The sequence below is a fragment of the Drosophila miranda genome, assembly GCF_003369915.1.
Source record: "Drosophila miranda strain MSH22 chromosome Y unlocalized genomic scaffold, D.miranda_PacBio2.1 Contig_Y3_pilon, whole genome shotgun sequence".
NCBI lineage: Eukaryota > Metazoa > Arthropoda > Insecta > Diptera > Drosophilidae > Drosophila > Drosophila miranda.
The window spans coordinates 1,123,083-1,143,644 of NW_022881625.1; the positions used below are offsets into that span (position 1 = coordinate 1,123,083).

Here is a 20,562-nt window from a genome sequence, read left to right on the forward strand (position 1 = left end):
CATGGATTGGTTCCACATTAATCCTAAAGATGCACAAATTTTATAGCTTGAACAAAAAAAAAAAAAACACATACAATAATCGCATATCACATGTTATGTTTTTTGTGGAGAGGGGGAGGGGGAGGGTTCCAAAGTATTTACACGGTCCAATGTTTGCACGGGTAATATAATGGAGATTCTCTTGGTAAAGATTTTATTCGTAATTTATTCGCCCAACTATCGAGAAAGACTCGCGTGTGCCGTACGATACGATCCATTACGATACGATATCGTCTGTGGGCTATATATGTATGTATATTGATGTGTGCATATGTATGTACAATCCGAAGAGAGGATTACTCTTGTTTTGTTCTCTTTCCTAGATGATAATATCGTATCAGTGGTTCTGGAAGGGGGTGCTTAAACCTACGACGAAAGCTATAATCCAGTGGATGGGTCGGAATAGGTGTCCTGTTCCTCCGCTCAGACATAGACCTCTCCTGTCTTGGCCTCGGGACTGTGTTTGGCGAGGGTTGAGGTAGCACTCGTGGCCGTTGCCGTTGCCGTGGCGCCGCTCTGGGGCAGGGCGATCGTGCCACTGTATCCACTGTGGGGGCTCCTGCCGAACGCACCGAGGAGCGCACTGTGGGGTCCTGCAAGTTGAAGCTCAGACTGAAGCTGTTGTTCCGCGAAATGTTGCCGTTGCCGCTGCTGTTCAGGGGCTTCACGGACAGGAGGGCCGTGGTGGTGATGCCGCCGCCGCCGCCCGCACCCGGCCTCACGGTCATGCCGTTGCTGGAGCCACTGTTGCTGTAGCCGTCCTGCTCCTGGGCCAGGTCCACGATGGACAGGGACGAGGGGAAGCGCTGAATGGAGATCGAGACGGGGATCGTGGTGATGACGTCATTGGGCTCGTAGCCACTGGCCGTTGTCGTGATGTTCGGCAGCTGGGCGTTCGCCGCGATGGGAAGGATGCTCAGGGTCCCCGTGGGAATGGTGTACCCGCCGCCGCTGCTGTTGGCCATCGCGAAGGGAAACGACAGCGTGGTGATGTTCGTGGCAGCGGAGAGGGCTACGGAATCGAGAATCGAAGGGAGAGAGATTGTGGTTGGAGTATCTGAATCTGCATCTGCGGGAGTATCTGTGCCCGGTACTCACTGCTGTGAACTCGCTGTAAATGATGACCACTGCGGGCAGGGCCAACGCCTTGACGCAGCACATGAGGAACCCAAAGAAGAGCCACGCGATCTCCCCGCAGGTGGAGAAGCGGAAGAGATGCAGGAAGCCGATCGGCTGTGTGGGCTCCAGTCCTGCGGCCACCGGCGCCTCATCCAGGGACTTGCCATCGGTTGTCGTCGTGCCAGAAGCCTCGTCCATCTATCGGTACGACGAAGGACGGAGGAATAGTTTTACTCCAGCCAAGACCCGCGATTTATTCACAGACCCGGACAGAGACAGACGGCACGCAAAGGTTAATTCAATTACTGCCACACTCTCAGAGGCATGTATCTGTATCTGTGGCTGTGGCAAGGGTACAGCAGCTTCTTTGTATCTTTTGCCATAGTTCTCTCTCATTGACCCGCGGGGCTAACGAGTAATAGAATCTACCGTTTATTATTGGACATTCCAACGCCAATTTGGAGCGATTCGATTCGATGCCCTTTCAGAGGCCCGTACAGAAATCTGTGTGGCGCCATTCGCCCCCTGCCCCCTCTCCTTGTCGTGGGATGGATGATCACCTTTTAATTGATTTTCAACACTTTGATCCTTCAGATACTGTATCTATGCACTGATTTCTGCAGAAGATCCGTTACTGCTCACTCGGACCGCCCAAGCGCGACTGCTGGAACACCGTCCGCGGAGCCACCCATTTATGTTGATTCCCCGATGTGGATGCTGGACAGAGTACTCGGGCTTGGGCATGAGTACTCGTGAGTGTATCGTATCAATCGCTCGCTTTGGGGTTCACAATTCTAATTGATCTCCGCTTTCCGCTCTTGGGGTAGGTTCCGCCGAAAGAGGCGCTTCAATTTACAATGAGAGCAAAAGAGACATTCTGTAGAGGGTTTTTCTTTTCTTTGCTTTTCTTTTCTTTATTCTTTTTCTTTCATTTGGAGGTGGAAGGTGCAACAATCTAAAACGGAGGCAGACTCTTGAGCCTCCTGCTGGTGCGCAGCACGAATGGTGCCGGCTGATTTGTACCGGCATTTCCTCCAGCGGGAACGACTTCGGGAGCAGCTACGGGAGCGACTGCGGGAGCGACTCCGACCGACTCGCCTTCATCGTCCGAGCCCCCGAGCATTACGCTGTCCAAAGTAGTGCGGGACGCCCGCAGTGTCATCATGTGCCGGGTGCTGCGTTCGCCCAAGGTGTTGCGCACCTTCAGGCAGCTCTTCTGCGACAGGGTTCTTTTTTTTCGCCCGTACCCAGGGCGAGGACGCGGCGCTGGCACTCGCCGAATGCCACGGCATGGCTGCTGGTGGGCCCGTCGTCCTCATTGCCGGGCCGTTCGAAAATCGTCTCGAGACCGGTGGGCCTCGACTTTGCGATGGTCTGCGATGGCGCCTGAGAACCGGTGGTCGGCGTCAGGCTGGGCTTCTTGGCCAGGCGGCTGGGACTAAGACTGGGACTGGCGGCGCTCTGGCTCTTGCTCTTGCAGGCGCGCGGCGGCATTTGGCACCGAACCATAGTCGCGGTTGCCACAGATCCTGTATCCCCCGGTATACTCCCGGCTGAAATGAGACGAAATGAGAAATGAGTTACGACTGTCCGATGGCCGCAGAACCGAGTACTTCCTTTACCTTTAGCTTTGCCTTCAAGTTTTTTCTTTGCAGGCATTTCTCGTATCTTTTTCCGGCTTTTCCGTCTCCTGGGTAAACCTTTCGACTTCTCAAACGAGCAACGAGCAACGAGCTTCTTTGGGTTGAGGGCTCTCAGTGCTCCACAGGGGAGGGGCTGAGAGGCTGGGGTGTGAGCCGCCAGCAACCAAGCGCGTTGCTTTATTAATATTTGTGGGCAGTATATGTCTTAATTTAATTTATGTACATTTTTGTGTTTGTTTTACAATTCAACTTTAAACGACACTCAAACACACACTAGTACATTTGATGGCACATTAATTTACAAACATATAATCTGCAGCAACGAAACACTTGTAACCTCGACTAGGCCACAGCCAGCAGGGGGGGGGGGGGGGGGGAAAGAAGGGGTTAAAGAAATGAGATCGAAAATTCAGAAAGTGTTGCAACACGTAGTCAATTGAGGAATAGATAAAGAGAAAAGGTAAACAATGCAGGTGCTTTGCGTGGAAAATAAGAGGAAATATACTAAATAAAAAGAGACAAGCACTTGCAGAAATAACAATACAGATAAGTAGTAGACTGGAGTGAAGACGACGGAAAAACAGGTAATAAAAGAGATACTACACTGGAACAAAGACGAGACAAAACAGGTACAATTGATTTACGTTTACAATATTACAATAAACATAACAATTTAAAATAATGTCTATATCTTTTTCTATAATTACAGGGAAGACAAGAAACAGCGGAGCATCGGCCGGCATAGCAAAACACAATGCTTGTAAAGACATTGCGTTGCATACCGGCCGACCCCGTCGTCCCCCCTGGTCGTCGAAATTGGCGTCGTCCGAAGTCGTCAGAAGTAGGTGCAATTAGCACCTCGTCGTCGTTGTGGCTGTGGCTGCCCTCTTGGAGAACCAGTGGCACTGGTCCGGCCACAAGCTGGGAGCCAGGAGTAGACGGCACACATATTACTGTGGCGACACGGGTCCGGCCGCCAAAGTGAAATGGATGTGAGTGTGTGTGTGCGTCGGCAATTGTGGCCCTAATGTAGAGCGAGTGGCACTGGTCCGGCCACCAACTAAGGACGATGGCGGACACGACACACATAACTCGAACGGCACAGGTCCGGCCGCCCAAGTGTAATGGATGTTTGTGTGTGTGTCTGAATGGCTGGCGGTAAGTATTTTGAGAACCCTTTTTAATCGTATGTGTGGCTGATGGATTTTTCCTTTTCCAGGACCATAGGGCACTCTGAATGCCATGGCACTGGATCCGGCCACCAACTAAGGACGATGGCGGACACGACACACATAACTCGAACGGCACAGGTCCGGCCGCCCAAGTGTAATGGGTGTTTGTGTGTGTGTGTCTGTTTTTGGCTATTCTAGCAATCACCAACGCACTGCATTCGATTTGAATTTGTCAGGCCGTATGATTTTGCAAGTGTGTTTGGCAGCATTTTTATTCGTTTATGTTTTATTTAATGGCTTTGATGGCGGCAGCGTCCGTTGTTCATTTTTGTTGTGGCATGCGAGTGATATGCATACCTGCCCCGTATGATAAAGATTTTCGCCGTAATGTTTAGCCCGATAGTGTCCCGTGAGTGCTATCCGGCGATTGCCTAAGCGCTCTCGGCGATACGCGTCGGTACCCCCGACCCCGTGTAATTCTTAGTTCGACAGCGTCCCGTAAGTGCTATCCGGCGATTGCCTAGGCATTCTCGGCGATGCCTGTCGATATCCCCGACCCCCGTAGTAATTCTTAGTTCGGCGGCGTCCCGTAAGTGCTATCCGGCGATTGCCTAGGCATTCTCGGCGATACTTGTCGGTATTTCCGCATAGCAAAGTTCCCCTTTCCGCGTCGTAGTAATTCTTAGGCCGACAGGGTCCCGTAAGTACCGTCCGGCGATAGCCTAGGTACTCTCGGCGATACTTGTCGGTATTCCCGCATAGCAAAGTTCCCCTTTCCGCGTCGTAGTAATTCTTAGGCCGACAGGGTCCCGTAAGTACCGTCCGGCGATAACCTAGGTACTCTCGGCGATACTTGCCGGTATTTCCGCATAGCAAAGTCCCCTTTCCGCGTCGTAGTAATTCTTAGGCCGACAGGGTCCCGTAAGTACCGTCCGGCGATAGCCTAGGTACTCTCGGCGATACTTGTCGGTATTCCCGCATAGCATAGTCCCCCTTTCCGCTTCGTAGTAACTCTCAGGCCGGCGGGTCCGTAAGTACTGTCCGGCGATAGCCTAGGTACTCTCGGCGACACCTGTCGGTATTATCGCATAGTAAAGACCTCCGTATTGATTCTGAGTTCGGTGGGGCCCTGAAGGCGCTATTCGGCGATAACCGGAGTGTTCTCGGTGAAACCAACTGCCCCGTCCCACGCTACGATCGCCCCCGTCCGCGGGACTGCGGCCCCGTCCCCCATCGTCGGTCCGAAATACGGAGTCCCGGCAAATTATAAATATTGCTGTAATTTCGACCCTGGAGTAGACTGAGATATGTACCCCAGCCCAGGATCGCTTCCTTACAAAAGTTAAGGTAACACTAGACTTAACATTAACATGTGTTTTCTTTTACAATGGATTGCGTCTTTTCAGTCCGTTCCCGTCCTCGGAGCGGGCTTCATATAAGTGGCGGCGCAAGGCTGATCCTCATATCAGCATCAGCATAGGCCCTGTAGTTGGATGGGTGCGTACCGCCGCAACTTTGGCATTTAGCTGGGTGCGGTGGACGAAACCACCGCACTTTACACAGACGAAGCCGCGTTGACAGAAGTTGTTAAACCGCCGCAACTTTGGCATTTAGCTGGGTGCGGTGGACGAAACCACCGCACTTTACACAGGCGAAGCGCGACGTTGTGTGTTTTGAAATCTTTGTGTTTTATGATTCTCTTGTGGTTTGTGATTTGAATATATGTTTAGTGGCGCACAGAATTTTAATTTACATTGGCGAGAAAGAGGAAATAAAGCTTGTCGGTAGTGGTTGGGAAGGGGAATGTGAATGTGTGTGGGGCGAGTTGGGAAAATGGCTGCTTGGCTTGGCGTCGGAATTTTAATGTATTCCTTATTGGCGTTAATTAAGAATTTTTAACAGTTTAGTTGGGCGGCAAACAAGTTAAGGGGCTCGTTAGTCGCCAGACGTGTCATACCGCGTAAAAAAGTGGCCGTGTGTCCATGGCTGGCCAGCATTTCGGTGATTTATTGAGTCTCAATACCCACGCTACAAGGAGTGGAAACAGCAGCCGAGAGAGAGAGCGATCCCAATACCCACGCTACACGAAGGAGAAGCAGCAGCCAGAACAAGAGCCACGAAGAGGGGAATAGTCGGATCTCTCCCACTCCGACCAGTGACGCCGATGTGATCAACAACTCTCCCCGGCCAGCCCGAAGCCAACGCCTACAAGGGAGACCGAGAGAGAGGCCGCCGTCGCGAAACTGAGAGAGAGTTTTTCATTTAAAACAATGGGGGGAGCAACACCGGAACCAGATCCCACAGGAACCACGACGAGCATCACTAGCATTAATACCGACGTCACACGAAGGGGAAATCGCAGCCAAGAGAGAGCCAGGGCTGGAGCGATCCCATACCTTTGTCACACGAAGGGGAAATGGTAGCCGAGAGCGATCCCAATACCCACGCTACAAGGAGGGGAAACAGCAGCCGAGGAACTCCAGCGCCACCGCTCCTATACGCCATCTACTTATTTGTATATGTACTAAATTCAAATAATACATGCCATATTTTACATTTTACATGTAGTTGCAGTGTTTTTGGCTGAACAATGGGAAGGTAACACTAGTTACAGTAGTGGTAGGTATTCGGTATTTTTTTATGCAAGTATTTTGAGTAAAGAAAGTAAGGTAACACTAGACTTAACATTAACATGTGTTTTCTTTTACAATGGATTGCGTCTTTTCAGTCCGTTCCCGTCCTCGGAGCGGGCTTCATATAAGTGGCGGCGCAAGGCTGATCCTCATATCAGCATCAGCATAGGCCCTGTAGTTGGATGGGTGCGTACCGCCGCAACTTTGGCATTTAGCTGGGTGCGGTGGACGAAACCACCGCACTTTACACAGACGAAGCCGCGTTGACAGAAGTTGTACGCCGCAACTTTGGCATTTAGCTGGGTGCGGTGGCGAAACCACCGCACTTTACACAGACGAAGCCGCGTTGACAGAAGTTGTTAAACCGCCGCAATTTTCGCATTTAGCTGGGTGCGGTGGACGAAACCACCGCACTTTACACAGGCGAAGCCGCGTTGACAGTAGTTGTGTGTGGTTTAAGAAATCTTTGTGTTTTATGATTCTCTTTGTGGTTTGTGATTTGAATATATGTTTAGTGGCGCACAGAATTTTAATTTACATTGGCGAGAAAGAGGAAATAAAGCTTGTCGGTAGTGGTTGGGAAGGGGAATGTGAATGTGTGTGGGGCGAGTTGGGAAAATGGCTGCTTGGCTTGGCGTCGGATTTTAATGTATTCCTTATTGGCGTTAATTAAGAATTTTTAACAGTTTAGTTGGGCGGCAAACAAGTTAAGGGGCTCGTTAGTCGCCCGACGTGTCACACCGCTTCATCTGCCTCGTCGATCATCTGTAACTGTATCTGTATCTGTACAAAGGAGCCTAGAATTTCTTAGATCTGTGTTCTTCTACCATCCTCTACATGGATTGGTTCCACATTAATCCTAAAGATGCACAAATTTTATAGCTTGAACAAAAAAAAAAAAAACACATACAATAATCGCATATCACATATTATGTTTTTTGTGGAGAGGGGGAGGGGGAGGGTTCCAAAGTATTTACACGGTCCAATGTTTGCACGGGTAATATAATGGAGATTCTCTTGGTAAAGATTTTATTCGTAATTTATTCGCCCAACTATCGAGAAAGACTCGCGTGTGCCGTACGATACGATCCATTACGATACGATATCGTCTGTGGGCTATATATGTATGTATATTGATGTGTGCATATGTATGTACAATCCGAAGAGAGGATTACTCTTGTTTTGTTCTCTTTCCTAGATGATAATATCGTATCAGTGGTTCTGGAAGGGGGTGCTTAAACCTACGACGAACGCTATAATCCAGTGGATGGGTCGGAATAGGTGTCCTGTTCCTCCGCTCAGACATAGACCTCTCCTGTCTTGGCCTCGGGACTGTGTTTGGCGAGGGTTGAGGTAGCACTCGTGGCCGTTGCCGTTGCCGTGGCGCCGCTCTGGGGCAGGGCGATCGTGCCACCGGATGAAGAGTTGTCCACTGTATCCACTGTGGGGGCTCCTGCCGAACGCACCGAGGAGCGCACTGTGGGGTCCTGCAGGTTGAAGCTCAGACTGAAGCTGTTGTTCCGCGAAATGTTGCCGTTGCCGCTGCCGTTCAGGGGCTTCACGGACAGGAGGGCCGTGGTGGTGATGCCGCCGCCGCCCGCACCCGGCCCCACGGTCATGCCGTTGCTGGAGCCACTGTTGCTGTAGCCGTCCTGCTCCTGGGCCAGGTCCACGATGGACAGGGACGAGGGGAAGCGCTGAATGGAGAGTGAGACGGGGATCGTGGTGATGACGTCATTGGGCTCGTAGCCACTGGCCGTTGTCGTGATGGTCGGCAGCTGGGCGTTCGCCGCGATGGGAAGGATGCTCAGGGTCCCCGTGGGAATGGTGTACCCGCCGCCGCTGCTGTTGGCCATCGTGAAGGGAAACGACAGCGTGGTGATGTTCGTGGCAGCGGAGAGGGCTACGGAATCGAGAATCGAAGGGAGAGAGATTGTGGTTGGAGTATCTGAATCTGCATCTGCGGGAGTATCTGTGCCCGGTACTCACTGCTGTGAACTCGCTGTAAATGATGACCACTGCGGGCAGGGTCAACGCCTTGACGCAGCACATGAGGAACCCAAAGAAGAGCCACGCGATCTCCCCGCAGGTGGAGAAGCGGAAGAGCTGCAGGAAGCCGATCGGCTGTGTGGGCTCTAGTCCTGCGGCCACCGGCGCCTCATCCAGGGACTTGCCATCGGTTGTCGTCGTGCCAGAAGCCTCGTCCATCTATCGGTACGACGAAGGACGGAGGAATAGTGTTACTCGAGCCAAGACCCGCGATTTATTCACAGACACGGACAGAGACAGACGGCACGCAAAGGTTAATTCAATTACTGCCACACTCTCAGAGGCATGTATCTGTATCTGTGGCTGTGGCAAGGGTGCAGCAGCTACTTTGTACCTTTTGCCATAGTTCTCTCTCATTGACCCGCGGGGTTAACGAGTAATAGAATCTACCGTTTATTATTGGACATTCCAACGCCAATTTGGAGCGATTCGATTCGATTCGATTCCCTTTCAGAGGCCCGTACAGAAATCTGTGTGGCGCCATTCGCCCCCTGCCCCCTCTCCTTGTCGTGGGATGGATGATCACCTTTTAAATGATTTTCAACACTTTGATCCTTCAGATACTGTAGAAGATTTCTGCAGAAGATCCGTTACTGCTCACTCGGACCGCCCAAGCGCGACTGCTGGAACACCGTCCGCGGAGCCACCCATTTATGTTGATTCCCCGATGTGGATGCTGGACAGAGTACTCGGGCTTGGGCATGAGTACTCGTGAGTGTATCGTATCAATCGCTCGCTTTGGGGTTCACAATTCTAATTGATCTCCGCTTTCCGCTCTTGGGGTAGGTTCCGCCGAAAGAGGCGCTTCAATTTACAATGAGAGCAAAAGAGACATTCTGTAGAGGGTTTTTCTTTTCTTTGATTTTCTTTTCTTTATTCTTTTTCTTTCATTTGGAGGGTGGAAGGTGCAACAACCTAAAACGGAGGCAGACTCTTGAGCCTCCTGCTGGTGCGCAGCACGAATGGTGCCGGCTGATTTGTACCGGCATTTCCTCCAGCGGGAACGACTTCGGGAGCAGCTACGGGAGCGACTTCGGGAGCAGCTACGGGAGCGACTGCGGGAGCGACTCCGACCGACTCGCCTTCATCGTCCGAGCCCCCGAGCATTACGCTGTCCAAAGTAGTGCGGGACGCCCGCAGTGTCATCATGTGCCGGGTGCTGCGTTCGCCCAAGGTGTTGCGCACCTTCAGGCAGCTCTTCTGCGACAGGGTTCTTTTTTTTTCGCCCGTACCCAGGGCGAGGACGCGGCGCTGGCACTCACCGAATGCCACGGCATGGCTGCTGGTGGGCCCGTCGTCCTCATTGCCGGGCCGTTCAAAAATCGTCTCGAGACCGGTGGGCCTCGACTTTGCGATGGTCTGCGATGGCGCCTGAGAACCGGTGGTCGGCGTCAGGCTGGGCTTCTTGGCCAGGCGGCTGGGACTAAGACTGGGCCTGGCGGCGCTCTGGCTCTTGCTCTTGTGTTTGTTTTACAATTCAACTTTAAACGACACTCAAACACACACTAGTACATTTGATGGCACATTAATTTACAAACATATAATCTGCAGCAACGAAACACTTGTAACCTCGACTAGGCCCGCTGCCAGCAGGGGGGGGGAAAGGGAAAAAGAAAAAGAGAGGGACAAAATATTCGGCACTTTGACGGAGGGACTAAACCTCAGACACGTCTCGACTCCACAACGTTCACGACACGACTTTCCATTTGCAAGTGTGTGTGTGTGTGTGTGGTGTGAGTCAAGAAATTGAAGTGGGGCCACGCTCAAAAGTATTCTGTCTCTTCTTTGTAATTCTCCCTAACTTAAAATTTGATTTGCAATCCCCTGTGAGTTCGTCAACTTGATGTTTTGTTGGCTGTAATGCGGTATGTGGTCTTCAGTCCCCTCTACTACCCTTGCCGCCTGCTGAGGGCAGACGACTAGGAATGTAGCATGTACATGTGGGCGGGCAGTTTATAGGGGGCGTAGTTGTTTTATGCGAAGACTAGCATTTTTGGCTCAATTTAGGCCGTAGTGGTGGTGTGGCGGCAACTGATGCTGATTTGAAAGTCGATTTGAAACCGATAATCAATTGTCAGCACCGTTGCCGCCGAAGATTTATCACAGATTGTAATAATTTTGTAGTGGGGTGTCGGAGAACCGCACTAATTACGAAAATAACAATGGGGGGGGGGGGGGGAAGAAGGGGTTAAAGAAATGAGATCGAAAATTCAGAAAGTGCAGTGTTGCAACACGTAGTTTATTGAGGAATAGATAAAGAGAAAAGGTAAACAATGCAGGTGCTCTGCGTGGAAAATAAGAGGAAATATACTAAATAAAAAGAGACAAGCACTTGCAGAAATAACAATACAGATAAGTAGTAGACTGGAGTGAATACGACGGAAAAACAGGTAATAAAAGAGATACTACACTGGAACAAAGACGAGACAAAACAGGTACAATTGATTTACGTTTACAATATAACAATAAACATAACAATTTAAAATAATTTCTATATCTTTTTCTGTAATTACAGGGAAGACAAGAAACAGCAGAGCATCGGCCGGCATAGCAAAACACAATGCTTGTAAAGACATTGCGTTGCATACCGGCCGACCCCGTCGTCCCCCTGGTCGTCGAAATTGGCGTCGTCAGAAGTAGGTGCAATTAGCACCTCGTCGTCGTTGTGGCTGTGGCTGCCCTCTTGGAGAACCAGTGGCACTGGTCCGGCCACCAGCTGGGAGCCAGGAGTAGACGGCACACATATTACTGTGGCGACACGGGTCCGGCCGCCAAAGTGAAATGGATGTGAGTGTGTGTGTGCGTCGGCAATTGTGGCCCTAATGTAGAGCGAGTGGCACTGGTCCGGCCACCAACTAAGGACGATGGCGGACACGACACACATAACTCGAACGGCACAGGTCCGGCCGCCCAAGTGTAATGGGTGTTTGTGTGTGTGTGTCTGTTTTTGGCTATTCTAGCAATCACCAACGCACTGCATTCGATTTGAATTTGTCAGGCCGTATGATTTTGCAAGTGTGTATGGCAGCATTTTTATTCGTTTATGTTTTATTTAATGGCTTTGATGGCGGCAGCGTCCGTTGTTCATTTTTGTTGTGGCATGCGAGTGATATGTATACCTGCCCCGTATGATAAAGATTTTCGCCGTAATGTTTAGCCCGATAGTGTCCCGTGAGTGCTATCCGGCGATTGCCTAAGCGCTCTCAGCGATACGCGTCGGTACCCCCGACCCCCGTAGTAATTCTTAGTTCGACAGCGTCCCGTAAGTGCTATCCGGCGATTGCCTAGGCATTCTCGGCGATGCCTGTCGATATCCCCGACCCCCGTAGTAATTCTTAGTTCGGCGGCGTCCCGTAAGAACTATCCGGCGATTGCCTAGGCATTCTCGGCGATACTTGTCGGTATTTCCGCATAGCAAAGTTCCCCTTTCCGCGTCGTAGTAATTCTTAGGCCGACAGGGTCCCGTAAGTACCGTCCGGCGATAGCCTAGGTACTCTCGGCGATACTTGTCGGTATTCCCGCATAGCATAGTCCCCTTTCCGCTTCGTAGTAACTCTCAGGCCGGCGGGGTCCCGTAAGTACTGTCCGGCGATAGCCTAGGTACTCTCGGCGACACCTGTCGGTATTATCGCATAGTAAAGACCTCCGTATTGACTCTGAGTTCGGTGGGGCCCTGAAGGCGCTATTCGGCGATAACCGGAGTGTTCTCGGTGAAACCAGCTGCCCCGTCCCACGCTACGATCGCCCCCGTCCGCGGGACTGCGGCCCCGTCCCCCATCGTCGGTCCGAAATACGGAGTCCCGGCAAATTATAAATATTGCTGTAATTTCGACCCTGGAGTAGACTGAGATATGTACCCCAGCCCAGGATCGCTTCCTTACAAAAGTTAAGGTAACACTAGACTTAACATTAACATGTGTTTTCTTTTACAATGGATTGCGTCTTTTCAGTCCGTTCCCGTCCTCGGAACGGGCTTCATATAAGTGGCGGCGCAAGGCTGATCCTCATATCAGCATCAGCATAGGCCCTGTAGTTGGATGGGTGCGTACCGCCGCAACTTTGGCATTTAGCTGGGTGCGGTGGACGAAACCACCGCACTTTACACAGATGAAGCCGCGTTGACAGAAGTTGTTAAACCGCCGCAACTTTGGCATTTAGCTGGGTGCGGTGAGCGAATTCACCGCACTTTACACAGACGAAGCCGCGTTGACGGAAGTTGTTAAACCGCCGCAATTTTCGCATTTAGCTGGGTGCGGTGGACGAAACCACCGCACTTTACACAGGCGAAGCCGCGTTGACAGTAGTTGTGTGTGGTTTAAGAAATCTTTGTGTTTTATGATTCTCTTTGTGGTTTGTGATTTGAATATATGTTTAGTGGCGCACAGAATTTTTATTTACATTGGCGAGAAAGAGGAAATAAAGCTTGTCGGTAGTGGTTGGGAAGGGGAATGTGAATGTGTGTGGGGCGAGTTGGGAAAATGGCTGCTTGGCTTGGCGTCGGCATTTTAATGTATTCCTTATTGGCGTTAATTAAGAATTTTTAACAGTTTAGTTGGGCGGCAAACAAGTTAAGGGGCTCGTTAGTCGCCCGACGTGTCACACCGCTTCATCTGCCTCGTCGATCATCTGTAACTGTATCTGTATCTGTACAAAGGAGCCTAGAATTTCTTAGATCTGTATTCTTCTACCATCCTCTACATGGATTGGTTCCACATTAATCCTAAAGACGCACAAATTTTATAGCTTGAACAAAAAAAAAAAAAAAAACACATACAATAATCGCATATCACATATTATGTTTTTTGTGGAGAGGGGGAGGGGGAGGGTTCCAAAGTATTTACACGGTCCAATGTTTGCACGGGTAATATAATGGAGATTCTCTTGGTAAAGATTTTATTCGTAATTTATTCGCCCAACTATCGAGAAAGACTCGCGTGTGCCGTACGATACGATCCATTACGATACGATATCGTCTGTGGGCTATATATGTATGTATATTGATGTGTGCATATGTATGTACAATCCGAAGAGAGGATTACTCTTGTTTTGTTCTCTTTCCTAGATGATAATATCGTATCAGTGGTTCTGGAAGGGGGTGCTTAAACCTACGACGAAAGCTATAATCCTGGGGCAGGGCGATCGTGCCACCGGATGAAGAGTTGTCCACTGTATCCACTGTGGGGGCTCCTGCCGAACGCACCGAGGAGCGCACTGTGGGGTCCTGCAGGTTGAAGCTCAGACTGAAGCTGTTGTTCCGCGAAATGTTGCCGTTGCCGCTGCCGTTCAGGGGCTTCTCGGACAGGAGGGCCGTGGTGGTGATGCCGCCGCCGCCGCCCGCACCCGGCCCCACGGTCATGCCGTTGCTGGAGCCACTGTTGCTGTAGCCGTCCTGCTCCTGGGCCAGGTCCACTATGGACAGGGACGAGGGGAAGCGCTGAATGGAGAGCGAGACGGGGATCGTGGTGATGATGTCATTGGGCTCGTAGCCACTGGCCGTTGTCGTGATGGTCGGCAGCTGGGCGTTCGCCGCGATGGGAAGGATGCTCAGGGTCCCCGTGGGAATGGTGTACCCGCCGCCGCTGCTGTTGGCCATCGTGAAGGGAAACGACAGCGTGGTGATGTTCGTGGCAGCGGAGAGGGCTACGGAATCGAGAATCGAAGGGAGAGAGATTGTGGTTGGAGTATCTGAATCTGCATCTGCGGGAGTATCTGTGCCCGGTACTCACTGCTGTGAACTCGCTGTAAATGATGACCACTGCGGGCAGGGTCAACGCCTTGACGCAGCACATGAGGAACCCAAAGAAGAGCCACGCGATCTCCCCGCAGGTGGAGAAGCGTAAGAGCTGCAGGAAGCCGATCGGCTGTGTGGGCTCCAGCCCTGCGGCCAACGGCGCCTCATCCAGGGACTTGCCATCGGTTGTCGTCGTGCCAGAAGCCTCGTCCATCTATCGGTACGACGAAGGACGGAGGAATAGTGTTACTCGAGCCAAGACCCGCGATTTATTCACAGACACGGACAGAGACAGACGGCACGCAAAGGTTAATTCAATTACTGCCACACTCTCAGAGGCATGTATCTGTATCTGTGGCTGTGGCAAGGGTACAGCAGCTACTTTGTATCTTTTGCCATAGTTCTCTCTCATTGACCCGCGGGGTTACCGAGTAATAGAATCTACCGTTTATTATTGGACATTCCAACGCCAATTTGGAGCGATTCGATTCGATTCCCTTTCCCGTACAGAAATCTGTGTGGCGCCATTCGCCCCCCTCCCCCTCTCCTTGTCGTGGGATGGATGATCACCTTTTAATTGATTTTCAACACTTTTTGATCCTATAGATACTGTATCTGTGCACTGATTTCTGCAGAAGATCCGTTACTGCTCACTCGGACCGCCCAAGCGCGACTGCTGGAACACCGTCCGCGGAGCCACCCATTTATGTTGATTCCCCGATGTGGATGCTGGACAGAGTACTCGGGCTTGGGCATGAGTACTCGTGAGTGTATCGTATCAATCGCTCGCTTTGGGGTTCACAATTCTAATTGATCTCCGCTTTCCGCTCTTGGGGTAGGTTCCGCCGAAAGAGGCGCTTCAATTTACAATGAGAGCAAAAGAGACATTCTGTAGAGGGTTTTTCTTTTCTTTGCTTTTCTTTTCTTTATTCTTTTTCCTTCATTTGGAGGGTGGAAGGTGCAACAATCTAAAACGGAGGCAGACTCTTGAGCCTCCTGCTGGTGCGCAGCACGAATGGTGCCGGCTGATTTGTACCGGCATTTCCTCCAGCGGGAACGACTTCGGGAGCAGCTACGGGAGCGACTGCGGGAGCGACTCCGACCGACTCGCCTTCATCGTCCGAGCCCCCGAGCATTACGCTGTCCAAAGTAGTGCGGGACGCCCGCAGTGTCATCATGTGCCGGGTGCTGCGTTCGCCCAAGGTGTTGCGCACCTTCAGGCAGCTCTTCTGCGACAGGGTTCTTTTTTTTTCGCCCGTACCCAGGGCGAGGACGCGGCGCTGGCACTCGCCGAATGCCACGGCATGGCTGCTGGTGGGCCCGTCGTCCTCATTGCCGGGCCGTTCAAAAATCGTCTCGAGACCGGTGGGCCTCGACTTTGCGATGGGCTGCGATGGCGCCTGAGAACCGGTGGTCGGCGTCAGGCTGGGCTTCTTGGCCAGGCGGCTGGGACTAAGACTGGGCCTGGCGGCGCTCTGGCTCTTGCTCTTGCAGGCGCGCGGCGGCATTTGGCGCCGAACCATAGTCGCGGTTGCCACAGATCCTGTATCCCCCGGTATACTCCCGGCTGAAATGAGACGAAATGAGAAATGAGTTACGACTGTCCGATGGCCGCAGAACCGAGTACTTCCTTTACCTTTAGCTTTGCCTTCAAGTTTTTTCTTTGCAGGCATTTCTCGTATCTTTTTCCGGCTTTTCCGTCTCCTGGGTAAACCTTTCGACTTCTCAAACGAGCAAAGGGAAAAAGAAAAAGAGAGGGACAAAATATTCGGCACTTTGACGGAGGCACTAAACCTCAGACACGTCTCGACTCCACAACGTTCACGACACGACTTTCCATTTGCAAGTGTGTGTGTGTGTGTGTGGTGTGAGTCAAGAAAGTGAAGTGGGGCCACGCTCAAAAGTATGCTGTCTCTTCTTTGTAATTCTCCCTAACTTAAAATTTAGGCCGTAGTGGTGGTGTGGCGGCAACTGATGCTGATTTGAAAGTCGATTTGAAACCGATAATCAATTGTCAGCACCGTTGCCGCCGAAGATTTATCACAGATTGTAATAATTTTTGTAGTGTATTGACACTCAGACTTAAGCACGCGTTGTCTTCAAGATTCTCTTTTATTCTATATCCCTTGGATGGTGTGACCGTATATAGATATTAATATAATACCTAACACGCCTCTCCTTAGATGTTTAATATACATGTCATTTACAAATCTATTTTCTTATAACAATTTGATTTGTGTACTTAATCTAATTAGCGTATATAAAATTTATGTGATTTCGTATTTTTCTTTCTTCTTAATCTGTTTAGTATTTGTTTCAGTGTTTAATTTGTACATAATTTGATTTCATAATTCCTTTCTTTATATTATTTTATTGTTAAATACGCTTTACTACCTTCCCTGCCTCACGTGGTCTCAACTCTCTCCTGGTGGGTGTTGGTTGAGAAACTATTTGTTCATTGTTGGTTTTGGTATTGTCATCTACTGAACAATTGCTTTCGACATCAGGTGTTTTCGCATTAGGCGATGTATGATTGTTAGTGCTTTGGTTTCTAATTTGATCCAGGTGACGTTTTATTTCTCTGTTATTGTTCGCCAAAATACAACAATACGAACGCGGGCCCAGTTGTTGTTTTACAGTTGCCTGAGTCCAGCTTGCTTTGTTAGGATTTTTGTAGTCCCTAACCATAACTTTTTGACCCTTTAAAAATTCTGTGCTTCGTCTACCTTTGTGATTTACAACACCCTCAGTCTGTTTTTTATTTATTATGCTTTCGACCGTAGGTGGTTTTAACAACGAAAATCTTGTTTTTAGTGTACGACCAAAAAATAATTTAGCAGGAGATTCGCCCGTAGTACAATGAATCGTATTTCGGTAATCGATCAAAAATCTATTTAAAATTGTATTAAAATCTTGTCTTTCATTAGCCTTTATGTTTGCATATAGTGATTTCTTAACAGTCTTTACAAAATTTTCTGCTTGACCATTAGTCGCTGGATGTCCTGGAGCAGTAAAAATGTGATTAACACCATTGTTTTTCATAAACGTTTTAAAATCATCAGAAGTAAACTGTCGTCCATTGTCACTAACTAACACGTCTGGTAAACCATATCGACAAAATACTTCTCTAAGCTTGTTGATAGTAAACAATGAAGTTATTTCCTTCGTTTTGAATACTTCTGCCCATTTTGTATAAGAATCTATAATAACCAATAAATGAAAACCTCTAATTGGTCCTGCAAAGTCTATGTGTACTCGACTCCAAGCCTTTCCTGTGGATTTCCACGGTATTAACAGACTCTTTTCTGGACTTGATTGTAGTTCCTGACAAGGAATACAATCTCGAATTAATTTCTCAATTTCAGAATCCATGCAAGGCCACCACACATAAGAACGTGCTAACATTTTGGTTTTTACTATTCCCAAATGCGATGCATGAAATTCTGCTAAAATAGCTTGTCTCAGTTTGGTTGGAATTACTACTCTGTGTCCCCATAAGATACAATCATATTCCACTGAAAGTTCATTTGTTTTAGAGATGTAGGCAGAAAACTCGCTGCCTTTTAATCTTGTCTTCGAACCAGTGTTAATTGCCTCACAAACTTTTGATAATATTGGGTCACGTCGTGTTTCACGAGCTATTTCTTTGAAGCTAATTTTGAACACCTTTTCGGACTGTATAAAATGTATGTAATTATAGTCTTCGTTTGGTACAGCCGTTTCCCATTGAGGCATTCTTGAGAGTCCATCTGCTATATTTAAGGTCCCCTTTATGTGTTCAACTGTATATTGAAAACCTGACAAAGTCAGTGCCCATCTTTGCATTCGTGCAGAGGCCATCAATGGAAGTCCTTTCAGGTCTCCAAATATGCTTAGTAATGGTTTGTGATCTGTTCGAAGGATGAACTTGTTTCCTAAAAGATACTGTCTTAATTTACTCACACAGAACACTATAGCCTCTTTCTCGATTGTACTGTAATTATGCTCGCTTTTGGATAATGCTCTTGATACAAATGCTATTGGTTTGATATCTTCATTGCATTTATGTGATAAAACACCTGAAACTGCATGACTGCTAGCATCAGTCGTTAATACTAACGGTTGATCTGGGTTGTAGTGAACTAAAACTTGTTCAGAAGTTACTTCTTTCTTTACCTCTTCATATGCACTCTGACATTCGCGTGTCCAATTAAATTTTGTATTTTTCTTTAATAATGCATATAAAGGACTCATTATCTGAGCGAAATTATTGATAAACTTTGAATAATAATTTACCATGCCTATGAAAGCTCTAAGCTGTGATACGTTTTCCGGAGCCGGTGCAAACAATACACTCGCAACTCTATCATTGTTTTTGCTCAGTCCTATCCTGTCAATTGAAAATCCTAGGTAACAAATTTTGGATTTAAAGAACTCACATTTCTTGTCATTTAATTTAAGTCCAACTGATTTCAGTTTTCTAAGTACAGCTTTTAGGTTTGAAATATGTTCTTGAAGATCTCGTCCTGTAACTGTTATGTCATCTTGATAAACCACAACTCCTCGCATACCCTGAAACAACCCTTCCATTGTTTTTTGAAAAATAGCTGCTGCAGTTTTTATACCAAATGGTAAGCGTTTAACTTTCAATAGTCCAATATGTGTGCTCCAAGTACACAAATTTTGAGATTGCTCATCTAAATTTAGCTGATTGTAAGCATTTGACAGGTCAAGTTTTGAATACAGTGTACCCCCTTCAAGCGCTGCAAAAATGTCGTCTATTCGAGGTAGTGGATACTTTACGTCGACTAAAGACCGGTTTAATGTAACCTTATAGTCACCACAAATTCGTATGTCACCGTTTGGTTTTAAAATCGGTACCAAAGGTGTTGCCCATTCAGAACTAACAACTTGCTCTAAAATTCCATCATCTATGAATTTTCGTAACTGCACTTCAATCTTTTCTTTCCATGCTAATGGTACTGACCTAGGCTTGAAAAATATTGGTTTTGCATCTTCTTTTAATAGTAACGATATCGTATTCGTAGTATATGAACCTAAACGAGGCTCAAAAACTTCAGCAAACTCCGATTTAATCTGTTCTGTAATTACAGAATTTGGTTCAATTACGTACACATTGTTCACCTGCATTAACTCAAAATTAAAAGCTCTCAAAAATGTTCTACCTAGCAAAGGTGGACTCACTGCATTGGTTACAACAACAACAATTTGTTTTTTTAGACCTCAATATTCGATCGTTGCATCGTACTCACCAATAACTTTGATTGAATCTCCATTGTAATCTACATATGGAACTAGACATTTTCTAAGTGGTCTGCTGGTATTTAAGCTTTCGTAAAATGTTTTTGGAACCAATGTTCACGGTGCACCAGTGTCGCAAGCAATTTTCGTTATGTTTCCATCAATTTTTACAGGTAAATAATATACTCCATTAGTTGAGGTTGTATCAACGCTATAGATAGAAAAGTTATAATTATCATTATCAAAATTATTATCAGAATAGGTGTCATGTTTTGTTTGAGATACATAATTTACGGATTTTTTTGATTTATTTTTACAAATGCTCGCCAAGTGACCTATTTTTCCACAGCTGTGACATTTGCATGCCTTATACTTGCAATTGTTTGAGTTATGATTTCGCCAGCCACAGTGTGTGCATGGCTGCTGCTTCTTTTCTCTGCCAGCGTCGCAGTCGTTTTCGCCGTCGCCGTCACCGTCGCTTCTGCCGCCTCTGTAACTCACGTTTCGGTTGCCCTTGAAATGACTTCTGCCGTTGCTCTTTGCTTGATCTCTGTTCTCGCCTCTTTGCCTCTGCCATTGACTAGTCCCGTTCTTTTGATGCATGTAGTTGACGTTGTGTTCTGTCTTCCTTGTGCTGATCTTCGTCTCCATGATCATCGCCTTCTTGAGTGCATCAGCCAGAGTTAGATTTTCGTCTTCTTCACATATTCTTTCATATATAGGGTTGGGAAGGCTCATCACAAATTGGTTTAATACAAACGCTTCCAGATTTGAGCCAAATTTGCATTCCAATGCCAATTGTTTAACTCGAGCATACCACTCCGCTACAGTCTCATCTTCACTTTTTGTGGACATGTGAAATTTTTTTCTTTCTCTGAATATGAGTGTAGGTGGTGTGTAGTGTGTTTTTAAAATTTCACATAATTCTTTGTATG

At 48.3% G+C, this 20,562-nt stretch overlaps 3 protein-coding genes across 3 annotated transcripts; all 3 read right to left on the reverse strand.

The window, feature by feature from the left end:
• Positions 1-110: 110 nt before the first annotated feature.
• On the reverse strand, positions 111-14,539 carry LOC117194480. The gene is made up of 3 exons (XM_033399045.1): positions 14,382-14,539; positions 13,781-14,295; positions 111-555 (listed from the first exon to the last, which is right to left on the reverse strand). Exons 2-3 carry the CDS (start codon positions 14,246-14,248, stop codon positions 463-465), a joined length of 561 nt encoding a protein of 186 aa, XP_033254936.1. The 5' UTR covers positions 14,249-14,295; positions 14,382-14,539; the 3' UTR covers positions 111-462.
• LOC117194479 lies at positions 2,099-2,847 on the reverse strand. Its single transcript, XM_033399044.1, has 2 exons — positions 2,781-2,847; positions 2,099-2,711 (listed from the first exon to the last, which is right to left on the reverse strand). Exons 1-2 carry the CDS (start codon positions 2,815-2,817, stop codon positions 2,362-2,364), a joined length of 387 nt encoding a protein of 128 aa, XP_033254935.1. The 5' UTR covers positions 2,818-2,847; the 3' UTR covers positions 2,099-2,361.
• A 769-nt stretch (positions 14,540-15,308) lies between the features above and the next one.
• On the reverse strand, positions 15,309-16,089 carry LOC117194477 (protein tantalus-like). The gene is made up of 2 exons (XM_033399042.1): positions 16,023-16,089; positions 15,309-15,953 (listed from the first exon to the last, which is right to left on the reverse strand). The coding sequence occupies exons 1-2, from the start codon at positions 16,057-16,059 to the stop codon at positions 15,355-15,357; spliced, it is 636 nt and encodes a 211-aa protein (XP_033254933.1). The 5' UTR covers positions 16,060-16,089; the 3' UTR covers positions 15,309-15,354.
• Positions 16,090-20,562: the final 4,473 nt, after the last annotated feature.

Coding starts and splice junctions, on each gene's coding strand:
- LOC117194477 (XM_033399042.1), bottom strand. CDS start 16,059: ATGCCTGCAAAGAAAAAACTTGAAGGCAAAGCTAAAG. Junction 15,954..16,022: donor ACTTGAAGGCAAAGCTAAAG/GTAAAGGAAGTA, acceptor GTCTCATTTCAG/CCGGGAGTATACCGGGGGAT.
- LOC117194480 (XM_033399045.1), bottom strand. CDS start 14,248: ATGGCCAACAGCAGCGGCGGCGGGTACACCATTCCCACGGGGACCCTG. Junction 556..13,780: donor GCACGATCGCCCTGCCCCAG/GATTATAGCTTT, acceptor GCCCTGCCCCAG/AGCGGCGCCACGGCAACGGC.
- LOC117194479 (XM_033399044.1), bottom strand. CDS start 2,817: ATGCCTGCAAAGAAAAAACTTGAAGGCAAAGCTAAAG. Junction 2,712..2,780: donor ACTTGAAGGCAAAGCTAAAG/GTAAAGGAAGTA, acceptor GTCTCATTTCAG/CCGGGAGTATACCGGGGGAT.